Raw genomic sequence first — 22975 nt, 5'->3', positions numbered from 1 at the left:
AAAGAGTCACTGTAAAACATAATGTGTATCCAGTTAAATTCAACCTAAAACAGCCAAATTATGCTGAATGAACATACTCCTGCTACAGAAGATATCCCCGAGTTTAAATCCACACTTTCAAAGTTTAACGACCTTTGCTGCCTCTCTGGTTAAAAATATTTCAGGGCTATTTCGTTTTATCCATAAAACATGCCGTCCATGATGAAGGTTAATAATGAATTCAATACGTTTGCAGATATTATTATTTTAAAAGTGGAGCACGCTCACATGTTTGTACCGACTCTGGGTTTAGCAGCTGCAGCACTTCAATAAAAACTGTAACGACTGCCTCCTTCATGTCGCAGGTTTATGGTTCAGAGGCTGAAAAATAAAACCAGCACCAAAAGCTGCAGTTCCTCTAATGTCCACTAGAGGCTCTGGCAATGAGTCAGTCCCTACAGACTCCCATGTTAAAACTTTAGAGCAGAAATAAACATGTTTACAGCCCGATACAGTGAAATTACCAAAATTAAGTAGTGATTAATAACCTCTTTAATTAAAACAAAAATAATTATAAAACACAATTAGAGCTGTTCTACATCAATTTTTTAATTTTTTAATTGTTTTATAAAAAAATCAAATTATTATTTTGTACAAATATGTCAAATTACAATTATTTACTTCATTCCTGAACATTAAAAAGAGTTTTTGAATGTTATGCTTGATTAATGCTGCAGTCCAGTGCGACTCAGAGTCGAGTATATAATGTGACTTTAGTTGGTTACTTACTGAATAAGTAATGTTTTTTGTTTTAAACATGTTTTTCACAGATTTCCAAATTACTCGTTTTTCTTATTTTTATAATAACACATTTATCAACTCTGTAATTTCATGTATGGCGGAAGTAAGTGCAATGCCAAAATACCCAACTAAAGACTTTTGAAGCTATGAGTGACATCATGGTGGTGGTGTCCATCTTTTTGTACAGTCTATGTTTTTCTGGCATTGCTGCAACCTTACAAACTGTACCATCTGATCCTCGAGCCTCTCGACTGTCTTTACCTTCTACACATAAAACTACATTTAAAGGTGACACATTACACCAGTGTCCTCACATTTCAAATCAGCACAGACTTGAAGAAGCGCGCTGACTGTTCTCTGCGATCAGCACTCCTGCAGCCTGTTTTCAGTCGTTTCAAAGGGAAAAACCTTCAAGCTAAAGTTCTAATCTAAATTTGTCAAGATCCAGAAACGGAATATTAAATCTCCCTGCCCGGTCTTTGAGAAGTGATGGACAGATACACCAATTAGCTTATTAGAGCTCAGAGAATGGTGACCGACCTCTGCGTGAGGCTGGGGAGTGCAAAAAGGAAACTGCCAAATTGGCTGGAATCTTAATCCCAAGAAACTAAATGTAAGTGATGAAGAATGTGTTGCACAGAACCACTGACATTTAGTGCAGATGTTTGTTCTGCTGCAGTCCTCCAGGGAGGTAAGGCTAAAAAGGCCAAACGAAATCTGACTTGGCGTGATGCGAGCTTAAAGAAACCAGAGATTAAACAAGAAAGGGAGGAAGAGGAAGCAGCGAGAGTTTCTGCATCGCTGGGAAACAGATTAGAATACAAAATGTGATCAGGCTGCAGTGCTTCCAAATCATTTGTAGATATCAGAGAGCATTTATATTGGATGCTGACAGAGAACTCAGGTAGAGTGATGTCCACTGCAAGCACTTTAACAGAGCAGCAACCAGCGGGGCTGAAACACCAAGGCCTGCAGTTCCTCTAACGTCCAGCAGAGACATCAGCAGTGAGTCAGTCCTCACAGAGCAGAAATAAACACGTTTACAGCCTGAAACACAAACTGTTTGGTCTCCAGAGATAATTTCCCCTTCTTAACAACATGCATTATTAGGGGCGTGGCCTCTTTGAATGACAGGTGGATGGTGAAGTTGCTAGCTTCACCTGAACTGGACCTCTGCACCGTGTTTGTGCTGTTGGAGCCTTTTCATGATATCATGTGACCAATAATATGGCAGCTGTGAGGTCGCTGTACCAACAGACCATCCGAGGAGGCGGAGCTCCCATACATTTAAGGATGCAGACATTAACTAACAGCGTCTGACATTAGCACTCGTCTGATCCAAATATGGCCACTTCTGGCTCCAAAGCACGGCTGCAGCCGAAATCTTTTATATACAGTCGATGTTTTAAACAAACACAAAACCCTGAGTCACTCAGGGAAAGTTTAGAGCAAGTCTTTGAAGGACCTCTGCTAAGCAATCGAAGCCTCGATGTGTTTTGCAGTCCGATGTGTTCTTACTGATGGAAAACGACTAATGTCAGGTCACGTGGAAAATGCAGATGCAGAGAAGTAAAACAAACCCTCCAAAATAACAGGATAGTCCAACTAAATTCAAACTGACAGTCAGTCTGAATCTGGTGTTTGAAATTGGGGCCGCTTGACAGCAAATTCCCAGTTGCTGCCTTTTGTTTCCAGGCCGCCTCGAGTGCTGGTAAAACGTCTTGTTGTGGGGATTTAAATGCTGCTCAGCTTTCTGGCTGTGCTCGCTAACAGGCCGTAGCATATATTAAATGGATTTGTTATCCTCCCAACAAAGGATAAAGGCCTTTCGCTGCCGCTGCATTCATTGTGTGCAGTTGTGCTCACTCAGCTGTGCGGCTGTGTCTCAACAACATCGGAGTTTCTGAATGAACCAAACTACACACGGGATGAAAGCTGATCGTCTGTGGAGCGCTTAATGCTGGTGTTCGGATCGCACTCGTGCGTTTAAATCTCGCCTTTGCTTTGGCGTTCGTGCCGGGTCGCCCACCCGGCCACACGCCACAAACCTGTCACTGTCGTAATGTGTTTCACTGGGTTTAGTCCAACTTCAGGAGGCTGGTTTTGATGGCACATCACTTCTTGAGAACTATTTTAATATTTAACTGAAGCTCCATGGGTGCACTGTTCCTTTAACAAATATCCCTGCACAGAAAAACTCACTGAAAAGATGTCGTTTGCAGATCGAAATAAGAGACGCCTCCTCTAATGTGTAAACAGGAAATGAAAACAGAAAGCAATAAATAAATCACAAAGACATATTTCAGAACATGGGAAACATATCAAGCATTTAAATGGAAACATTTTATTATTTCATGAAACATATGAGCTCATTTGAATTATGAGGCAGCAACGTGTCTCTAAAAAAGTTGGACAGTGACAAAAAGGCTGGAAAAGAACATTTCACTAAACAGCAACAGCCGGAGCGACGCTGTAATCAGCTTATTTGGCAGCAGGTCAGGAACATGACAGCGTTTGAAAAGAGCTTCTCAGAAGATGAGCTGGGCAGAGGTTCACCAATCAGCCGAAAGCTGCCTGCAATCTGTGCGCTGCATTAGACAGACGCGAGTCTGTGGTGACATCAGTGCGTGGGCTCAGCGTGCCGCCCACACGTGCAGGTTAAAGCTGCACCGTGTTCCAGAAACAGCCCCGCCTCCTCCGAAGCTCCTTTAAAATCCACTGAAGCAAAGTGCAAACTGATCTGAGGTCAGAGTTCATCAGACGTCATGAAACAGGACGAAGCAGAGAAGCTAGAGACCGCCATCAGACCAGGACGGGACAACGTCCAGCAGCTGCTCAGCTCACGGACCATCACAGGCTAAAGGTTAAAGGTTAAAGAGGAGGACACGGACCCGTCCAACTTCTAAAGATGTAAATAAAATAAAAGTAAAATAAAAATAAGATGATTTTTGAATGGAATTGAAACTGAGATGTGTTTAAAATAGTTTAAAGAGTTTGTTTTCTGTGCTCCACTGTGAATAAACTCGGGGCAGCGTAACGGCAGCGTACACTGAACGACAGGCTTCCTGTGGTCAGCACTGAAACAACATGGACACATCTTTGGACGAAGATCAGACGAGGACACAGACAACATGACGCTGCTGACCTGAGTCCTCCAACAATACCACACTCTTTGTGCCCATTAGAGGAAATAAGCTATTGGCTGTGGACTCCGAGCTTAACGAGAGAGAAAGTTTTAGGTGCACCTCCGTACAGCTACTCATCAAACCTCTTATGAAACACTTTCACTGGACGTCCGACCACATTTATGTTCTTGTTTATTTTTTCCACTGATTTAACTCTAAAGTTGGCAGAAGAGAGTTTGGTACGGGCGAAGCTTCTGACACACACACACACACACACACACACACACACACACACACACACACACACACACACACACACACACACACACACACACACACACACACACACCTTGAGGCCTCGCGGCTGTAATAAGGGAAAGAAGAAAGGCCGCGTGGACGCTTCGTGCAGCTGTGCAGAAACAGAGACAGCAGACCTGCGGCTACATTTTTCTTCCTTTGTTCCAAAAATAAGAACAAATGTTTTAAAATGATCAGAAGTGGCAACAGCTTCACTCGCTTTGACCAACAATAAGCAGCTGTGATTGGTTATTTTGTGTCATTAAAGATGAAATTACATTTAGATTCACATACATGTTTGAAGTTTTATTCAACTTATTTTTGTGTCTTTGTGGTTTCTCGTCTCTACGTTTTGCATTTCTCAAACAAACTCATTTACTCCACAGAACTCTTACGTCTGTATAAAATTCCACCTCAGCAGCGCGGACACACCCCGGCCTTCTCTAAATACATTCCACACGTTAAAAGCCACAGAAATATTTACACGGTCACTGGCTGTGAGTTTTAATACCAGCCATATTCATTTCCACTCTGCGAGGCACGCCAGCGCTACTTCATTTGAAACATTTGATATACATACACGACCAGGGCCAATAACTCTGGCATGTGTGTTCGCTGCCAGCAGCGACTTCATTAAGCTGTTAAAACCTGGGGAAAAAGCCGAGAAGCCCTGGAAACATTTGAAGTGTGTTTTCACATTTACAGTGTTGTAAAGTTGTTATTTGTTCTGCTGGCAGCTCCGCTCAGTCAGGAGCGAGCACTACCTGGCAGACATCTCTGTTCAGCTTTGCTCCAGCGTCACGTTTCTCTCAAAGCAAACAGCTGAGAGGTGAACATTACGTATTTATGTATTTATTGGTAAGCCAGCTGGTTTGTTTGTTTAGCAATATTCCCGAAATCCACAGCCGGCAATGAATACAGATGCGCTCGTCAGTCATTTTCCAGCTAATCTCTCCTGACAGACTCAACGATCGATGCTCTTCTGTTGTTTTAAGATGAGATTGATTAAAACTCATTTCCAGAAGCACATTTAATGCTGGACTCTTCCTGTTATGTGCCGTTGGTTTTTCTTTGTTGTTGTTCTTTCAGATTTGAAGCTGATTTTATAAAACTCTATGCCTACATAGAGTGTAGGCTGCTGAAGCCAGATGGCATTTTAATAGTCCAGCCCTGATGAATAAATAGAGGCTGCAGGCGAAGAGGAGGCCAAAGCCAGGACGGCTCAACTGACCAGTCAAGTCAAGCCAGGTGATACCCACAATGCATTTCCGACCGAGCCTGACTGGGAGGCAGCCCGGGCACATATACAGACCACGTTTTGTCTACATTTCTGGAACCAGCAGGGAGACATTAGGCCTGAGCTGATGGTTTATTCTCTAAAATGAAAGCTCAGACTGAGCCATTTGCAGGAGGCAGGAAGGTGACAGACTTAATAACACTCAGAAAGATGTGCAAAGAGTATTTTGGTATTAAAGTGCTGACGATTAGCTTGCAGAGCATGAAACACGACAGGAGACGTGGAATTTCTTTTTCAGGGCCGTCTGATACCTACACTGTTCGGGAGTCAGGTGGGGTAGGGCCTGTCCTCGCACCAGGCGGCACGTGGAGCCGTCGCCACCGCAGACGCCGCAGTTATCCTCCCTGGCACCGCTGGCCAGCTGCCGATCGCAGCCCACCTCCTGCACACGCAACAAGCACAAAGACAGAGAAGAGGCTGAAACAAAGACAGCTGCAGGACAAAGTCAGGCTGGATTATGTCTCCGACCAACAGCGAGGACGTTCAGTCTAATTATAATTTACATGCCAAACAATAGTTTCCAACGATGGACAGTTTAGAGCCAGAAGCTCAACCAAAGTCTGTTTGTGCGCTTCTGAAAGTCGTTAAATGAACATTTGGTCATTTTTTTCTCAGCCAATGTCTGACTGCACTGCAACATAATTAAAACGGAGGCGTCCCCCGGCTCCCTCAGGTCTCTCTAACAGCCTGCTGACTGACTTCTGTGTGGAGACTCTGCAAGATGTTTACGCTCACACCCGAGCGCCTCAAGGCCTCATCTGCTCCTGTCATTGTTCCCGTCCATGGATGGACAGCCGGCAAAATCAGAAACAGCAAACAGTGAAGCAGTTCGTCAAGGCAAAATCTGGACCCCCCAGTTCTTACCCACAGGTGATTAGCAAGCGAGATTAGCAAGCAAACAAGCTAGCCTCAGACAGCTAGCTCCTAAAACAGGAAGCGAGAACATTAATGTAAACCTTAAACATTGTGTTTTAGTGTTGCAGCCTTCAAAAACTTTCTGGTTTTTCTGGTTTCTGGCACATTTTCACCACTGCTTTGTGTTTGCAGACAAATTAGCAAATGAGCATTTTCCAGCCCACAATGAGCTGCTTGCAACCAAACCAATCCCTCTGAGGTTTTCGGTGCAGCATTGTAAACCTCTTTGTGAATGATTATAGGCACGGAGTCACTTTAATTAAAGGTCAAAAAACAGAGTAAGTGCAATCATGTAAATATCTTGGGACCATAATCAACGAGAAACTGAATTCTGATGAGAATTGCAAATTGGTCTGCAAAAAGGATCACTGGAAACCTGTTCATTTCCACATTGACTGAACAATTTTAACTTTGTTTTATCTTTTTGTTTGGTGGTATGGTTCAGTCAGACCTCTGTCACAGAGAAAACCTCACAGAAGCAGACAGTGAGGTGGTCCAGTCGTCCGATAGGTGAGTCACAGCCCTGTTTGGCCTGTGCTCTAAACAGGTACGACGGATGGCTTTATCAATTCTAAGTCATGGTTCCATCCTCAGCTTCTTCCCTCAGGATGGGGGTTTGTAGTTCCAAGATGCAGGACGAAGCAAAGCTGCCATCTCTAAACTTGAACGTTGAACCCTTCGTGGAGCAACAGCCAGCGAGCTCCATCAACCTGCTAACCAGTCAGGGAATACACAGTTGCTGCTTGTAGTCACAGAGGCGTCCAGGACTTCCACGATCATGGTGAATCATGAGATCACGAGAAGCTAAACCATCATCAGACATCCAGCCAAAGCTTCTGTTACCAAAAATGTTGACCCCTGCCCAAAGACTGTGTGTGTTCATACGGACGTATCTGACAATCGAGTTATTTCCAAATATAAGTCTGGGTTGCTAGGGAACAGTCAGATTTTGAGACTTCAAACTCTGTCAAGATGAGCTTGTACTACCTGGTAGAAGGTGATTTAATCAAATCTGGCCTATAATAATCTAGGATAAAATTCAACTTGGAAAACATTCAAACATATTCTGTATAATCAGTCCCATCTCTGTATTTCTTTGTGGGTCACTGGGACCTTGTATCCTGGCTTTAAATAACAAGACAAATTAAGTGTGACCAGGATGAGTGTGCAGGAAACGTTTCCTCCTCAGATGCACAGGACATAAACAAGACCGTCCCCGATTTCAAAAACAAGCTGCATATTTTTAAAAAGCAATAATGAAGCGTTCAGAATGCAGGACTGAAAATGACTCATGGCAAACTATGAATGCTTTTCTTTTACGACAGCAGTGACCAATGAATACACAGAAAGGCCCAGGTGGTCAAAATGATCCTACACGGACATGAAAATGGACGTCATCGATGAAGAGAACATCTGTCATCATCTGGGTCTAACCTGGTCTGCTCCTGGCTCCACTGTTAGTCATAAAGGGGGCTTGGCACAGCTTCTGGAATAAATGTGCTGAGAAGTGATGTGTGGTTCAAACGCTCTCTCATAGAGCAGGCAATGCCCACACAGAAAGGACGCAACTGGCAAGAGCATTCAAACCCAGGAACTTCCTGCCATGAGCCAGTATCACTAACCACTGCGTAAATCTAGCACTCTTAAACCACTTTTAAAGACCACTTGGTCAAGACTGCTAATGGCTGGAAACACCTTTCTCTATTCTGCAATGTCACAATCGCAGATTTAGTTCTTTCAATCGTCACATTCAGCGCTATTTCTTAATTAGAAGACTTGAAGGGCTTTTAGCGTCCAATGAATTAACTTCAAGAAGTATTTTACACCAACCAGACATAACACTTTGACCTAATACTGCGTCGGTCCCCCTAACCCTTCGAAGCGTGGCCTCCGCTCGACCCCTGCAGGCGTGCTGTGGTATCTGCACCAACGTGTCAGCAGCAGGTCCGATATGTGTCTGTGTTAATGGGAATGTGAAGCTCAGTGGTACTGAGCTAACTTCTGTGTGGTTTGTAAGGAAAGGCTTTGTTAGTATCGATCGCCCATCCTGGGTTGTTATTTTTTTGTTTGTTTTCCTTTTTTTTTTTTTTGTTCCAACATGAGAAGTTCTGTTTTGTATTTAGTGTAACAAGTTTTTGTGTTTCCCTCTTTTTTTCTTCATAAACTGTATCCAAAATCACTCAATAAAAACATTTTGAGTAGTTTTATTGATACAGCCCCAAATCACAACAACAGTCGCCTCAAGGTGCTTTATACTGTAAGGTCGACCCTACAAGAATACATACAGAGAAAAACCCAACAATCATATGACCCCCTATGAGCAGCACTTTGGCGACAGTGGGAAGGAAAAACTCTCTTTTAACAGGAAGAAACCTCCAGCAGAACCAGGCTCGTTGCAGGTTCTGCAACGATGGTGACTAGGGCTGGGTGTCGTCACTGATTTCTAGAATCGATTCTTTTCCGATTCACAAGGTCCCGATTCGATTCAATTCGATTTGAATCTGGGAAATTTTGCCTCAGACAGTCAGAAATATTATAATTCAGATCAGCACATTTACATATTTTTGTATCTATAAAAAGGAAGCTGACACTTTCCAGACTTTATCAAAGGTGTGAGCATCACAGCAGAGGCCTTTGTGTCAAAGCAGCTGAAGATAAAACACAGAAAAACATGAAGGAGATTTTCCTGGCCTGGATTTTATAAAAATATTCTGCAGTAGATCAAAAACGAAAGAAAACCATTAATCAACTTATGAACATTACCTCTGAAGTTTGATCAGAAACACGGCTGAGCATTTTGCATAATTTTAAAAAGTTTAAATTTGTTCAGAAGCCTGTTGACCTGCAGAAAATTAGGTTTTCTTTTCGGAAGTAAGTAATAGGAAACAAACAGCCCCGACCGTTTCCGTGCCGTCGGGTGAGAAAGGCGACATCTCACTGATCCCGATCCGTCGGCGGCTCCGTGCTTTGTGTTTACGTCTTTGTGCAGAAGCCGTGTACCTGCTCTCATTTACTGTCTTAGCTGTTTGGTGGTTGTTGAAATTGAGATCCTGGCATTTCGGGCAAAATAAATTTATATTAAAAAATCAATTCAGGATTTTAATGAATCGATATCACGTTATCCAAGACAGAATCGATTATAATCAATAAATCGATTATCAAAACCCTAATGGTGAGGTCGAGTCACATCCACATGGATGCAGGACCCAAGGTTTCCCAGCAGAACCTCCCCCAAACCATCACACTGTGACACACCCCTGGCCTGCAGAGTTGAGACGATGTGGTGTTGATACTGCTGTGATATCAGCCTTAAGGACAAAATGTTCACTCCCTCCCTGATATAGCTCGCCTACTAACAGGTGCAGCGATGAAGCGATGATCGGTGTTATTCTCGTCAGCGGTCAGAATGCCACACCTGTCCATGGCATCACTCTGCAAACTCTGTGGGGCGTACGCTTTGTGTGTCCTCCATGAAGTTTCTTACTTGCTAAAATAAATAAATAAAAGTAAATATTGAATTGATTTATGTCAGTTTTCATGCTCTGTATGCTTCTGACTCTTTGGACGTCGTTGTGACTTTGCCAGCTGCAGGAAATGTGGAAACTGGAAGCGGATGTGTTGTTATGGGGCATATGGAATGAACTCGCACTTTCACCCTGAACACAAACGCCTCTTTAGAGCAATCGCAGAGACCCTGTAAGCCGAGGATTATCGAGGTGACAAAGTGTGACGGGGAGACAAACACAGTGACAGACGACACGATGCACTGCAGCTCCCTGGGATCGACTCGTTTTCTGGTCTCCGTGTATACGTGTGGTGTATTATTAATCTACATAAACTACATGCAGCAGAGCAGGGACTGGCCTCATTCCGTCACTGACAAACTTCCCGCTTCAGAGCCGCTCGCTGCTCCACACTCCCTCCATCACCGTTAGTACCCGGCGTGCCCGGTGGCCTCTCGGCACGCCGGGTCTCGCAGCAGCTGCCATTAGAGCACGCATCCATCATCTGCCTCCCATGACTGCCCGTCTACCTGCGTGACTGAGTGTGTCTGGCCTCATTATTATTTTCAGTTTAATGATGTACCTGAAGCAGTCTGAGTGAATGCTGTCTCTTTGGAAACTGCCTGTTACATCCTGGCAGGTGAGGTTTGTGGCCAAACAACTTTAAAGTGGAGGAGAGGAGAACTTTTCAGCCCGGAGGAAGCAGGCTCATTTCTTTTCCTACCTGGATTCTGGCCAAACAGCTTCCCAGCAGGAACATTTCACAACACCGAGGCTATGTCCATACTAATATTGATAAATCGAAACAGTGTTTTTCAGTACCTGCTGTCTCAGCCTTCCACATACACACTGGAGACAGAGATTTATAAAGTTTGCTGCTATCAGTAAGCTAAAAATACACGACATATAGGAGTCCATATATACGCTTTTCCATATCCTTGAACATGTTCGCTCCTCGCACAGACCATGTTGTCTAGTGTTCACGTTGATGTTGTTAGGCTGGATCATTTGGGATTTCAGTGTTTCGAGCCGTGCCCTGAATATGTTTTAGTGCTTATGAAAGAGGAATTTTAGTGCAGAGAAGATGAAAGAGGAAGCAGCACAAAGACTCCTCCACAGTAACAGCCGTGGAAGCAGGAAAACTCCTAAAGCAGAAAATTATTGTGGGAGAAAAATCTAGGCTGAAGATGAAGAATAAAATGGAATAATTACTCCCACTCCTGTCGCCTCTAAAAGACTCCATCTAGACTTAACGCAGCTTACTATTTTTTTTCTTGTATTTTTGATCTTTTTTCTGTCTGTCGTTCTCCTGCTGCACTGCCGTCTTCTCCCTCTGATCGTGATCATTACACCGCGCTAAACAACGGCGTACGTACGGAAGTAGCTGTAGAGTAGGACCCTAACACAGACACCACATGTGTCTACATACACACAAGACATTTTTAACCGAACAACAGAAGTAAAGGCAGGAAAAGAAAGTCCACAGGGTGCATTATTATGATTGCTTATTGAGAGAAAGTTCAGTTCTAGTTTTATTATTAGTTTGTCTTAGTTGAGTTTAGTCTGGTTTATGTCTGTTCCTGTTTGTCATGTGTCGTGTCCTTGTGTCCGCGTCTCTCTCCTCGTGTTCATTCCATGTCTCCTGTCTGTCATGTATGTCCACTCATTTCTCCATGTTTCCTGTTTTATTTTGAAAGTCTTGTTTCCATGTTCAGTGTGTTTAGTTTCGCTGTTTCCCTCGTCACCCTTCTGTGTATTTAGGTCCTCTGTCTCCCTCTGTTCAGTGTCGCGTCGTCTGTTTGTCTCGTGTCCTGTTACGTCAAGTCTCAGGATAGTTTTCATGCTGTTGTTCAGATTCACGTTCCACGTCACAGTGCTCACATTTAGGTTTTAGTTTAGTTTCTCGCCTCACCTTTGGTTATACTTCGCTTTCTCTCCCGTGTCTGCTTTTGGGTCCACACCTCAAACACATCGGCCATCCCGGCCATGACAGAAACGGCATTAAATACAGCTCCCTTTGTCTTTACTCTCCTTTTCCACTTTAATCAAAAATAGCACCTGCCGTTTAAAGTGTGCACTGAGCTGTGATTGGTTGATTGACACCAGGTGCCTCTGCTGGATGACTGAGGCATAAAAGAGACATTCAGGATTAAAGCAGCACAGGTCAGAGGACAGATGGATGGTAGGGTGCGTTCAATGGCATCTGGATTTACTGAGTCAGCTCACGTCTTGGCTCATAATTCTGGCATTCCTGGTCCTCCATACAGGCAGAAAATACTCTTTGATGTTTTGCCTTTAGTGAGTTAAGATTGTGTTTTGTACAGAAATGTCAGCCCTGCACACATCACACACGTAAGAGGGTGAAAGGAAAAATGTGGAGAGCAGTGATTACACATGATGAGGGTATAAAATTGTGTCTTTACGAGAAAATCTCTGAAAATAGACAAAGAAGTTTTCAGAGATGCTGTTTTCAGCTGAATTCAACAATCGAGGAAATTACACATCATTGGCACGTGTCACATCCTTCCAACAGCACTGTTTTCTGCTGTGAGATGACCTTTTTCAGTTCACAAACCAAATCTTAGAAGCTCCTTCAGCTTTAGGAAGCCCGCGTGGTTTAACTTAGCGTCTGACAGATTCATCATAACTCACAGTAAAACTATGAAATGGGGAACTGGTGTTCTGGAGTGTGCAGCTGAGAAAGGAAGGAATCAGGCTGTCAGTGACTGAGCTGGGGTGTAATTCTGAGGATTAGAGGCGTCTAATCTGCAGTGTGTGCCACAAAATGTCAGATTAGTGCACCTAAGGAACGTCAGGGTTGTGCGAATATTTCATCCTCACTTCAGGTGACAAACTGTTATCAGGGAATTCAAATATCTGTTGGCACGTAATTTCATTCATTCGGGCCGACGCTGCAGTGCGGGCGTGAGCAGGTTCTCGCGTGTGAGGATTACCGTTGATTTGATTAGTCCTAATCAGAAATGAGTGGTGCTTCTCTGCTGACGCAGAATCTCAACCATTAGTGGCTGCAGGCCATCAGCACCACGGCGTCTCAGAAAAACTGCAGTTTTAGAGTCACTTCACGTCCAGCTGCATGGAGCTGCATGCACTCTCTGGACGTACATGCTGAGTAAAGCTGCATCACAGAAACCTCCTCCATCAATGACACATCTGAGGGTCTGGAACCAGCTGGTAGCAGAAGAAACCAACTCAGGTCAGCTGGTCACTGACCATTTGGTTGGTTGCTCATTTAATACAGTCTTAAAAACAGGAACAAAACAGTTGGACCTGATGTGCTTAAACTGCACAGACATGCAAATCCACCTGTCTGAGAGTGAAACACTCATTCATGCATTTATTACTTCCAGGCTGCACGACTGTAATTCATTATTATCAGGATGTCCTAAAAACTCCCTGAAAAGCCTTCAGCTAATCCAAAATGCTGCAGCAAGAGTCCTGACAGGGACTAGAAAGAGAGAGCAGATTTCTCCTGTTTTGGCTTCCTGTTAAATCCAGAATCCAAAATCCTGCTCCTCACATACAAGGTCTTAAATAATCAGGCCCCATCTTATCTTAATGACCTTGTAGTACCATATCCCCCTATTAGAGCACTTCGCTCTCGCTCTGCAGGCCTACTTGTTGTTCCTAGAGTATTTAAAAGTAGAATGGGAGGCAGAGCCTTCAGTTTTCAGGCCCCTCTTCTGTGGAACCAGCTTCCAGTTTGGATTCAGGAGACAGACACTATCTCTACTTTCAAGATTAGGCTTCAAACTTTCCTTTTTGCTAAAGCATATAGTTAGGGCTGGACCAGGTGACCCTGAATCCTCCCTTAGTTATGCTGCAATAGACGTAGGCTGCCGGGGGATTCCCATGATGCACTCACCTCTCTAACTCCCGGTGTGTTTATATGTAATTAGTTTTGTCTCTCTATCCCATCTCTGAACAGGAAAGTTAAAGAGTTACTTATCTGCTGTTCTACATCTTTTGTTGATGTTTTCAAACCTTCCTGGAAAATGAAAAGTTTTCCTGATGCTTTAACGTGTGTTTAATGTTGTAAAAGACTCAATTTTAATCCCGATGTCATCTCTGCCTAAACTCATTCTCACAGTGAGAATCGGGCCAACAGCAGATCCCCAGGGTCACACGTCACTCCTCATTAAGACGTTCTCAGTCTTTAAAATCAAAATGTGCCATTTTAAGAAAATATAAAAGGCTCTGTTTAAATGATGGGAACACTCACACACACACACACACACACACACACACACACACACACACACACACACACTGTGTCACATCAGAAGGAACTTGCGTTGAAGTTTATGAGCGGTTCTGGCACAGCGGCCGGAAACAACAGCCTCAGATCTAAACACTGAAACCTTCTGTTGATATTAAACTACCGCATATAAACACTGAACATTTTTATTTCGTGTCCTAATTGCTCCGTTACCCTGCAGCCACTTCACAGTGTTTATGTATCTTTGCGTTTGCTGAATGGAGGCGAGCGGAGCAGAGAGGGAGGAGGACAGCTTCTCCTCAGAGTAAATACAGGCTGAAGTATCGGACGACAGCTGCGGATGGAGAAAGCCTCTTACGACTTGTGTATAAAGACACCATTAAAGGATAATGTGTAATTTCAAGTGTCGGTCTGCGAATGCGTCTGTCACGGCGGGGTGCGCCGATGTGTGCGGAAACAGGACCCAAAAGCAGATGATGACGAGGAATAGTAATGATTAACAGAAAAGTGAACCTTTATTGCGATGACGGCAGGAAATGAACCAAGAGACCAAAGCAAACAGGCAAAACACTAAGAAACAAAACACTGAACTGACAAAACACTAAGAAACAAAACACTAAAGGTACTAAGACCAAAAACTATAACTATGACCGAGGTGGAAAAATAAACAGGCTATGACTATGACTCTGGTGAGAATAAACAGACGAACTGACAATGGCATGAAGAAAACAAAAGGCTTAAATACAGACATGAGGTGATCAGGGGAAGTGGCGACACATGAGGAAACAGCTGACTGACATGAATCTAATGACAGGACCAGGAGGAGTGAAACTAAATACAATGACCAAAGAACACATGACACTGTCAGAATAAAACAGGAAACACTAAAACTAGACATGACAATACAAACTTAACATACCAAATACGTGATGAATAATGCAAGAACTCAAACAGAAAACCCAGGAACAATAACTGCCTAAACTAAAGGCAAATAGGAAATACCACAAAACTAACAACATCTCAAAAAATGAGAACAATACAAAGAAAGCTCAAAGTGCTGGGTCGGAGACCCAGCCTGTGACAGAGCCCCCCCCTCAAGGGCGGATTCCAGACGCCCTAAAACCTCGAAAAACAAAACCAAAAACAACCCACCAAGGGCGGGCGGTGGGGGTCCAGGACGGAGGGCCAGAAACAAGGCCAAAAAAAACCAAAAACAAAACGTCCATCAAAATCACAGGAGCGCAGGGAACAGTTCATGACTCCTCAGGGGGCTGACCCGGAGGGTGACGGTCCAGAAAATCATAGTTCATGTGATCAGGGGGCCGGCCCGGAGGCCGACGGCACAGAAGTCCATGGTCGAACAGTTCCGGGGGTCGTCCGTGCGGACGGCAATGGTGGCGACATGGAAACCGTTCAGGGGGCCGACCGTGCGGACGGCAAAGGTGGCGACATGGAAACCGTTCAGGGGGCCGACCGTGCGGACGGCAACGGCGTAGAAACAGTTCAGGCGGCCGACCGTGCGGACGGCAACGGCGTAGAAACAGTTCAGGCGGCCGACCGTGCGGACGGCAACGGCGTAGAAACAGTTCAGGCGGCCGGCCGTGCGGAAGGCGGCGGCGGCGCCCAAGTGTCAGGCGTACCGGCCGAGGCTTGGAGGGCACAGGACCAGGCGACGCTAAAGCAGAGGCTGAGGCCGGACCAGGCGACGCTAAAGCAGAGGCTGAGGCCGGACCAGGCGACGCTGAAGCACAGGCAGAGGCCGGACCAGGCGACGCTGAAGCACAGGCAGAGGCCGGACCAGGCGACGCTGAAGCACAGGCAGAGGCCGGACCAGGCGTAGCAGAAGCACAGGCAGAGGCCGGACCAGGCGTAGCAGAAGCACAGGCAGAGGCCGGACCAGGCGAGGCTGAAGACTCTGACGAGGCCGGACCAGGCGAGGCTGAAGACTCTGACGAGGACGGACCAGGCGAGGCTGAAGACTCTGACGAGGCCGGACCAGGCGAGGACGAAGACTCTGAGGCTGAAGCCGAGGTCGGACCAGGCGAGGACGAAGACTCTGAGGCTGAAGCCGAGGCCGGACCAGGCGAGGACGAAGACTCTGAGGCTGAAGCTGACGAAGCACAGGCTGGAGCTGCGGCTGACGAAGCACAGGCTGGAGCTGCGGCTGACGAAGCACAGGCTGGAGCTGGTCCTGGCGTAGCAGAGGCAGAACCAGGTGACAGTGAGGCAGCCACAGGTGGTGAAGCAGAAGGTGGCCAGACGGGCTCCTCAGGCCCTCCAGCTGACGAAGCATGAGGCTGAACGGGCTCCTCGGGCCCGCCAGCAGACGTGGCGTGAGGCTGGACGGGCTCCTCGGGCCCGCCAGCAGACGTGGCGTGAGGCTGGACATGGCGAGGCTGATGTGGTTCTCCTGAACCTTCAGCAGACGAAACATGAAGCTGGCTGGGTTCTCCCGAACCTCCAGCAGACGAGACATGAAGCTGACTGGGTTCTCCCGAACCTCCAGCAGACGAGACATGAAGCTGGCTGGGTTCTCCCGAACCTCCAGCAGACGAGACATGAAGCTGGCTGGGTTCTCCTGAACCTCCAGCAAATGAAGCATGAAGCTGGCTGGATTCTTCTGAACCTCCAGCAGACGAAGCATGAAGCTGGCTGGATTCTTCTGAACCTCCAGCAGGCGAAGCATGAAGCTGGCTGGGTTCTCCTGAACCTCCAGCAAACGAAACATGAGGCTGGCTGGGTTCTCCTGAACCTCCAGCAGACGAAACATGAAGCTGGCTGGGTTCTCCTGAACCTCCAGCAAACGAAACATGAGGCTGGCTGGGTTCTCCTGAACCTCCAGCAGACGAAACATGAGGCTGGCTGGGTTCTCCTGAACCTCCAGCAGATGAAGCATGAAGCTGGCTGGGTTCTCCTGAACCTCCAGCAGACGAAACATGAGGCCGGACGGGCTCCCCGGGCCCTCCGGCTGACACTGAAATTGGCTGCACCAGCTGTACCTCCGTCTCCGGCTCCAAACCGGCCTGGATAGCAGTCCCACAGCAGCTTAGCTGAGCCTGATGGCTAGCTTTTCCAGGGCAAACAGTCTCTGTATAGCCGGGTTGCGTTTGTGATACGGGGCGTCGGTGGCGCGCACGCCGCTTTTTCTTAGGAGTGGAAGACGGCGGAGCGATGGGTGGAAGTCCCTGGTAACTCCGAGGTCCCCCGAGAGCCAGTCGAGTTCCCCGGAAAGAGTGCTCGTGCTCAGGAATGAGCCACGGCTTCCACCGGAGCTCCTCCTCCAAGAGAGCGCAGAATATAGACTGGCGCTCGTCGTCGTCCAAGTCTATGGTGTGCGGCGCTTCCTCGCGCTGAACTGTGACAGGAGTATGGCGAGACTGTGATGAGGGCGTGGAAACTGGTGAGCTGAGAGGTGGTGACGCTGCGGCGAATCTCAGCGAACCGACACGAACACACTCAGGTTCCGGAGGCAGCAATGGAGATGACTGATTGTGGGGTTGTTGTGACTGGTGGGTGCTGGAAGCCTTTTCCTGACTCGACAGTCCCTGGGCCTGCAGCATCTCCTTTATCCTCGTAAAGGCATCAACGATGGCAGGTGAGTCCGGGAGCTGGAGAAGGCGGGGATCCCTCTCCATAATAGCTTCAGCAGTGTTAATCATTACCAGCTTGCTCTTCAAATCGGGCGCTGTGAGGACGCGGTTGAGGATCGCTTGGATCTGAGCCATCTCCTCCAGACACTCGGTGAGAGCAGAGTCTGCTGGGTCCATGACTGGTCAATTTGTTCTGTCACGGCGGGGTGCGCCGATGTGTGCGGAAACAGGACCCAAAAGCAGATGATGACGAGGAATAGTAATGATTAACAGAAAAGTGAACCTTTATTGCGATGACGGCAGGAAATGAACCAAGAGACCAAAGCAAACAGGCAAAACACTAAGAAACAAAACACTGAACTGACAAAACACTAAGAAACAAAACACTAAAGGTACTAAGACCAAAAACTATAACTATGACCGAGGTGGAAAAATAAACAGGCTATGACTATGACTCTGGTGAGAATAAACAGACGAACTGACAATGGCATGAAGAAAACAAAAGGCTTAAATACAGACATGAGGTGATCAGGGGAAGTGGCGACACATGAGGAAACAGCTGACTGACATGAATCTAATGACAGGACCAGGAGGAGTGAAACTAAATACAATGACCAAAGAACACATGACACTGTCAGAATAAAACAGGAAACACTAAAACTAGACATGACAATACAAACTTAACATACCAAATACGTGATGAATAATGCAAGAACTCAAACAGAAAACCCAGGAACAATAACTGCCTAAACTAAAGGCAAATAGGAAATACCACAAAACTAACAACATCTCAAAAAATGAGAACAATACAAAGAAAGCTCAAAGTGCTGGGTCGGAGACCCAGCCTGTGACAGCGTCGGCCTTTTCCATCCACGGAGCAGCGCGGTCGCAGGTGCAGTGTGATGCAGGCAGCTGGATGTGTATAAGCGGGGCGAGTTATTGGATTTGATGAGAACGGTGTAGCTCGTTAGACTGACTGTTGCTGCAGCAGCTGAGAGGAAATAACCCTTTTCCCTCTGTTGTTCGCTCCTCCTGTCACAATTTTCCACTTTTTTCTTTACTCGTTGTCAGAGCTCCTCTCGCTTTTTCTTTCAGTGTTGTTCTCTTGTTTTTGACTCGACACATTTAGTTTGAGTCAAAAATGTGAAGTTGGGAGAAGTCGCTCGTCTCATTAAGAGAAACCTGCTCTTTAAGGATTTTGTCAGCAGTTTGGTGGAGCTTACATGCTTTGATAAACCCTCTGGAGCTCTGCATAAACCACAGCGAATCATCTGCCTCCACCTCCTCCTGTCCCAGCTTCCTCCTTTGTCTCACCGACCCTCTGCATGTCCTCCTTCACTACATCCACGAACCTCCTCTGAGGTCTTCCTCTCCTCCTCCTGCCTGGCAGCTCCATCTTCATCTTCCTTTGTCCGATACCTCCATCCTCCCGCCTCTGCACATGTGCAAACCCTCTGATCAGACTCACCAGAGAAGCTCTCAACACCTTCAGCTCGACCTCCACCGTCTCCAGACCATCACAGCAGCTCTCACTACCGTCTTTTAAATCTTCCCTTTCAGGCCTGCTGCTCTTTTTCTGTCACAGATCCCTCCTGACACTCGTCTCCACCCGCTTCACCCTGCCTGCGCTCTCTGTGGATGGTTGTTAAACACATCCACCTTCACTACCGCTGCTCTTTGCACATTCACCTTCCCACCTGTCTCCCTCTCATTCAGACACGTGTATTCTGTCTTGCTGCTCCTCTTCTTTCCAGAGCATACCTCCACCTCTCCAGGCTCTCCTCCACCTGTCTGCCTACTCTCACTACAGATCACAGCGTCGTCTGCAAACACCATAGTCCGCCTGCTCCTCCTGCTTGACTTCATCTGTCAGCCTTTCCATCACCGCTGCAAACAAGACGGGGGTCAGAGCAGCTTCCTGATGCGATCCCACCACCACCTTCATCCCATCAGTCGCTCCTACTGCACACCTCCTCGTACATGTCCTGCACCACCTTCACATCCTTCTCTAGCACTCCTGACTTCCTCTCACAGATCCACAAAGACCTGGCCAACATCTGCCCTCTCAGAGCAATCACAAGGAAACCTCTTTCTCATCGTGAAGCTGTCCTGCTGCTCACTGATCATCACCGCTCTTCTTCAACTACTCTCTGAAGCTAGCTTCATCCCACTGTAGTTCCTACAGATCTGCACTTTTGATCTTCTCCCTTCCTCAGGATTCCTCTCACTCTCCAAGATGATGTTGAACAATCTCCTGCCCTGTCTCAGAGACATCTGTAACCCAAATAAAACGAGGGTACCACTTTAAGGACTGATAAATATGAGTAGAGATGGACAGCCTGTCAAACCAATCGAAATGCACAGGTCCCAGTATGCTTTGACCAATGGGAAAGCATCCTGCCGCTGTGTGTCCCTCCCATCTGCTCTGTGTTCGCCGCTACGTGTGTGTAGTCGCGTGCTGAGCTGCGCTGCAAAGTTTTGATCCCTGAGAGACTGAAGTTTTTGAGTTGGAAAAAGTATTAGATAAAAGTTTGCAACCAACTGTGCTGCACATAAGTTCGCTGGTTATCAGCTGCCTTTCATGTTAAAAGTAGTCAAAGTGAGTAAACAGACGAATGCTGCAGTTTTCTGGCGCCTTTAGAAAGCTAGCTAAACTGTTAGCCTTCATTAGCTCTAGTTGTTATCAGCTGCCTGGAAGTTCATCTCACTCTGCTTCCAGAAGTGAGGTAACACTTGAAGCGCAACTTTATGTTTATTTTCCTTCACGTCGTAGTACTGTCATTAAAGAAAAAAACATGCCCTGTTACGCTGTTTAGAGTCCCGCGTGGTTCGACCGAGAGACACCGTACCATTGTCTTCGGCCTGATGCACTGAGATCGCTGAGTACATGTATGTCTTAGTTTAAGGCTACGTCCACACGTACACGGGTATGTTTGAAAACGGAGATTTTCCGTTTTCGTTTTGAAAAATAATCTCGTCCACACGTAAACGCAGAAATGAAGGAAACGTTTTTGGGGTTTTTTTGATACAGCTTGTGTCTGACCCATACTCCGGAACAGTAGGAGGCGGTAATGCTCCTTTACGTTGGTTGCCAACCGCCGTTAAACACAAAGAAGAAGAAGACGCTGCATTTTCTGCGTTTTCTCCGTTTTTCTCGTCCACACGTAAACGCAAAAACGGAGTTTTCACAAATCTCCACCCTGGCAGGAGTTTTTAAAAATCTCCGTTTTCAGTGACCGAGAACGCCGTTTACGTGTGGACGAAAGGTGCAAACGCATAGAAAAATCTGCGTTTTCATAAATACCCAGGTACGTGTGGACGTAGCCTAAATCTGTTTTGCACTTTATTGTTCAGTAACTGAATTTATCTGAATTGTTTGGTTAATAACTGTCACATATGCACTAACTTTACTTAGCTTGGTTGTAAGTGTTAATGTTTTCATAATGTATTTAGAAAAGTGTTTGTATTACAATTTTTAACATAAGATAATATATTGCAGTTTATGTAACAGAGATGTTTTATTTTATCAAATTTGAGTAGTTTAATTGCAAATTGATGTAGAGTATGATGTCAACAAAATCCTAAGTTGTGCATTATAGCTAGAACAGCATAATTAATATTTGAATTGCTCTTCTGACCCCGTCTGTTGGCAGGTCAGGGGTGGATTCGATGGCGAGCCTTCCCACCTGGACTTAGAGAGACTGAGACTCGCGTCTTTTCCACTTGATGATGTGCTGCACCTTGAGGTGTGGTAGGACTGTATCACTCACTCTCTCTCACACAGCTGGTTATACATGAGACCACTGCCTGACATTCTCTCACCCCTATTTTCTTTCACACCTGGGAATTTTTTGGACATTTTTTATTTGGGACTTTGAATAATGAGCTGTTGTGTAGAACATTCTCCACATGTGAAAGGAGTGTGAGATTTGTGTAATATGTTTCTATCAAAGTTAAGGAGTCAGGTGACTAGGGTGCACCCAGCATTGAAGCCCAGCATTGAAAACCAAAAGTAACACTTGGCCAAGTCGTTGTCTTAGTAGTTTATGTGTTTTACTTTTCTTTCATCTTTTGTACGTTTCCTTTCTACAATTGTAAAGTGCCTTTAATGGTTTATTTCACTAACGTCGGCTGGTTCTTTTGAGTTACACTCTTGTCTCTGTGTCTCATTTAAACACACCCCTGTGCTCCTATAGTCGAACCTATTGACCCATTGATATATTCTTTTCAACAATTCCCCTTACCGTGTTACGCATCTCCGTACAGCCACATCTATGTCGTCCGAACCAACCACCTTGCTGACTGATATTCATGCTCATGAATCATCATCGGGACAACAACAGCAGTGTTCACAGCAGGGAGAAACTGCCCATCTGCAGTCTGCCAGAGATCATACGGATGAACCAGGAGGCTGTGTGATGCATGCTTTCAGTGGACAGATGAGACCAGACGGATGGCGTGCTCTTCGTGAAACCCGATTGTGTTGTAGCGCCACATTGGGATGTTTTTTAATGCATCTGTGCCACGACAGCTCGCTGTTACTGAGCGAATACTGAATCCTGGATTACAGCAGAAACCTCTAATGTCAGGACTTCAGTCAGTGAAGAGGAAACACACCACCATCCCCGAGCTAATGCTGCTCTGTAGGGAGAAGGTCCCTGAACCAGCCACTGCAGACACTCACAGATATCTAATATTTTTTTTTAGGTCAAATAACCAAACTGTGAGTTCCTAAATTTCCCCTTTAAACGAAACATTTTCAACATTTCACAGTGAGCAGTGAGGAGATCCGGAGCTGGGCAGTGTGCAGACGCTGTGTTCACAGCTTACAGTCCAGTGCTTCTAACATGTTTACTGCCACACTTCAGAGGCTGAGTTAAATTTAACTAATTAACTGTTGGCTGGAGAGTGAAATTGCCGTTCGGTGTTCAGCATGAGATGCAGCCAAAGTGACGATAACAAGAAAATGAAAAACAACAAGCCGTCCAAAGCTCGTGATAGATGTACGCCACCGCTGCCTGCCGCCATCCAAAGAGTCACTACACGCGTCTGTCAGGTGTGATACCTGCGACGCCGCTCCTGTCGAGCAGTTAGAGTCCGTATATAATCCACTCGGGGTGATTCTGGCGTCTCTGTGCTTTCATTATTTCATCGTGGCCCGCGAGGATCATCACAGTTTAACTGGGACAAAACTGAACTAATGAGGCCAAAATGTAGAAGAGGCACGCCAA

At 45.9% G+C, this 22975-nt stretch overlaps 1 protein-coding gene across 2 annotated transcripts in view; it reads right to left on the bottom strand.

Annotated features, from left to right (window-relative positions):
* adamtsl3 (ADAMTS-like 3) overlaps positions 1-22975 on the bottom strand; it is a 198561-nt gene that overhangs the window by 72028 nt on the left and 103558 nt on the right. For both annotated transcript variants that reach the window (XM_085400428.1, XM_085400502.1), the window contains exon 7: positions 5755-5881. In XM_085400428.1, the coding sequence (XP_085256554.1) occupies positions 5755-5881 (127 nt within the window). The remainder of the gene's footprint in view (positions 1-5754; positions 5882-22975) is intronic.

The sequence above is a fragment of the Rhamphochromis longiceps genome, linkage group LG1 (genome assembly GCF_057381845.1).
Source record: "Rhamphochromis longiceps isolate RC_006_pf linkage group LG1, R_longiceps_female_GT1.1, whole genome shotgun sequence".
NCBI lineage: Eukaryota > Metazoa > Chordata > Actinopteri > Cichliformes > Cichlidae > Rhamphochromis > Rhamphochromis longiceps.
The sequence above is the reverse complement of the archived record's forward strand: the minus strand, read 5'-3'. Positions and strand labels throughout refer to the sequence as shown.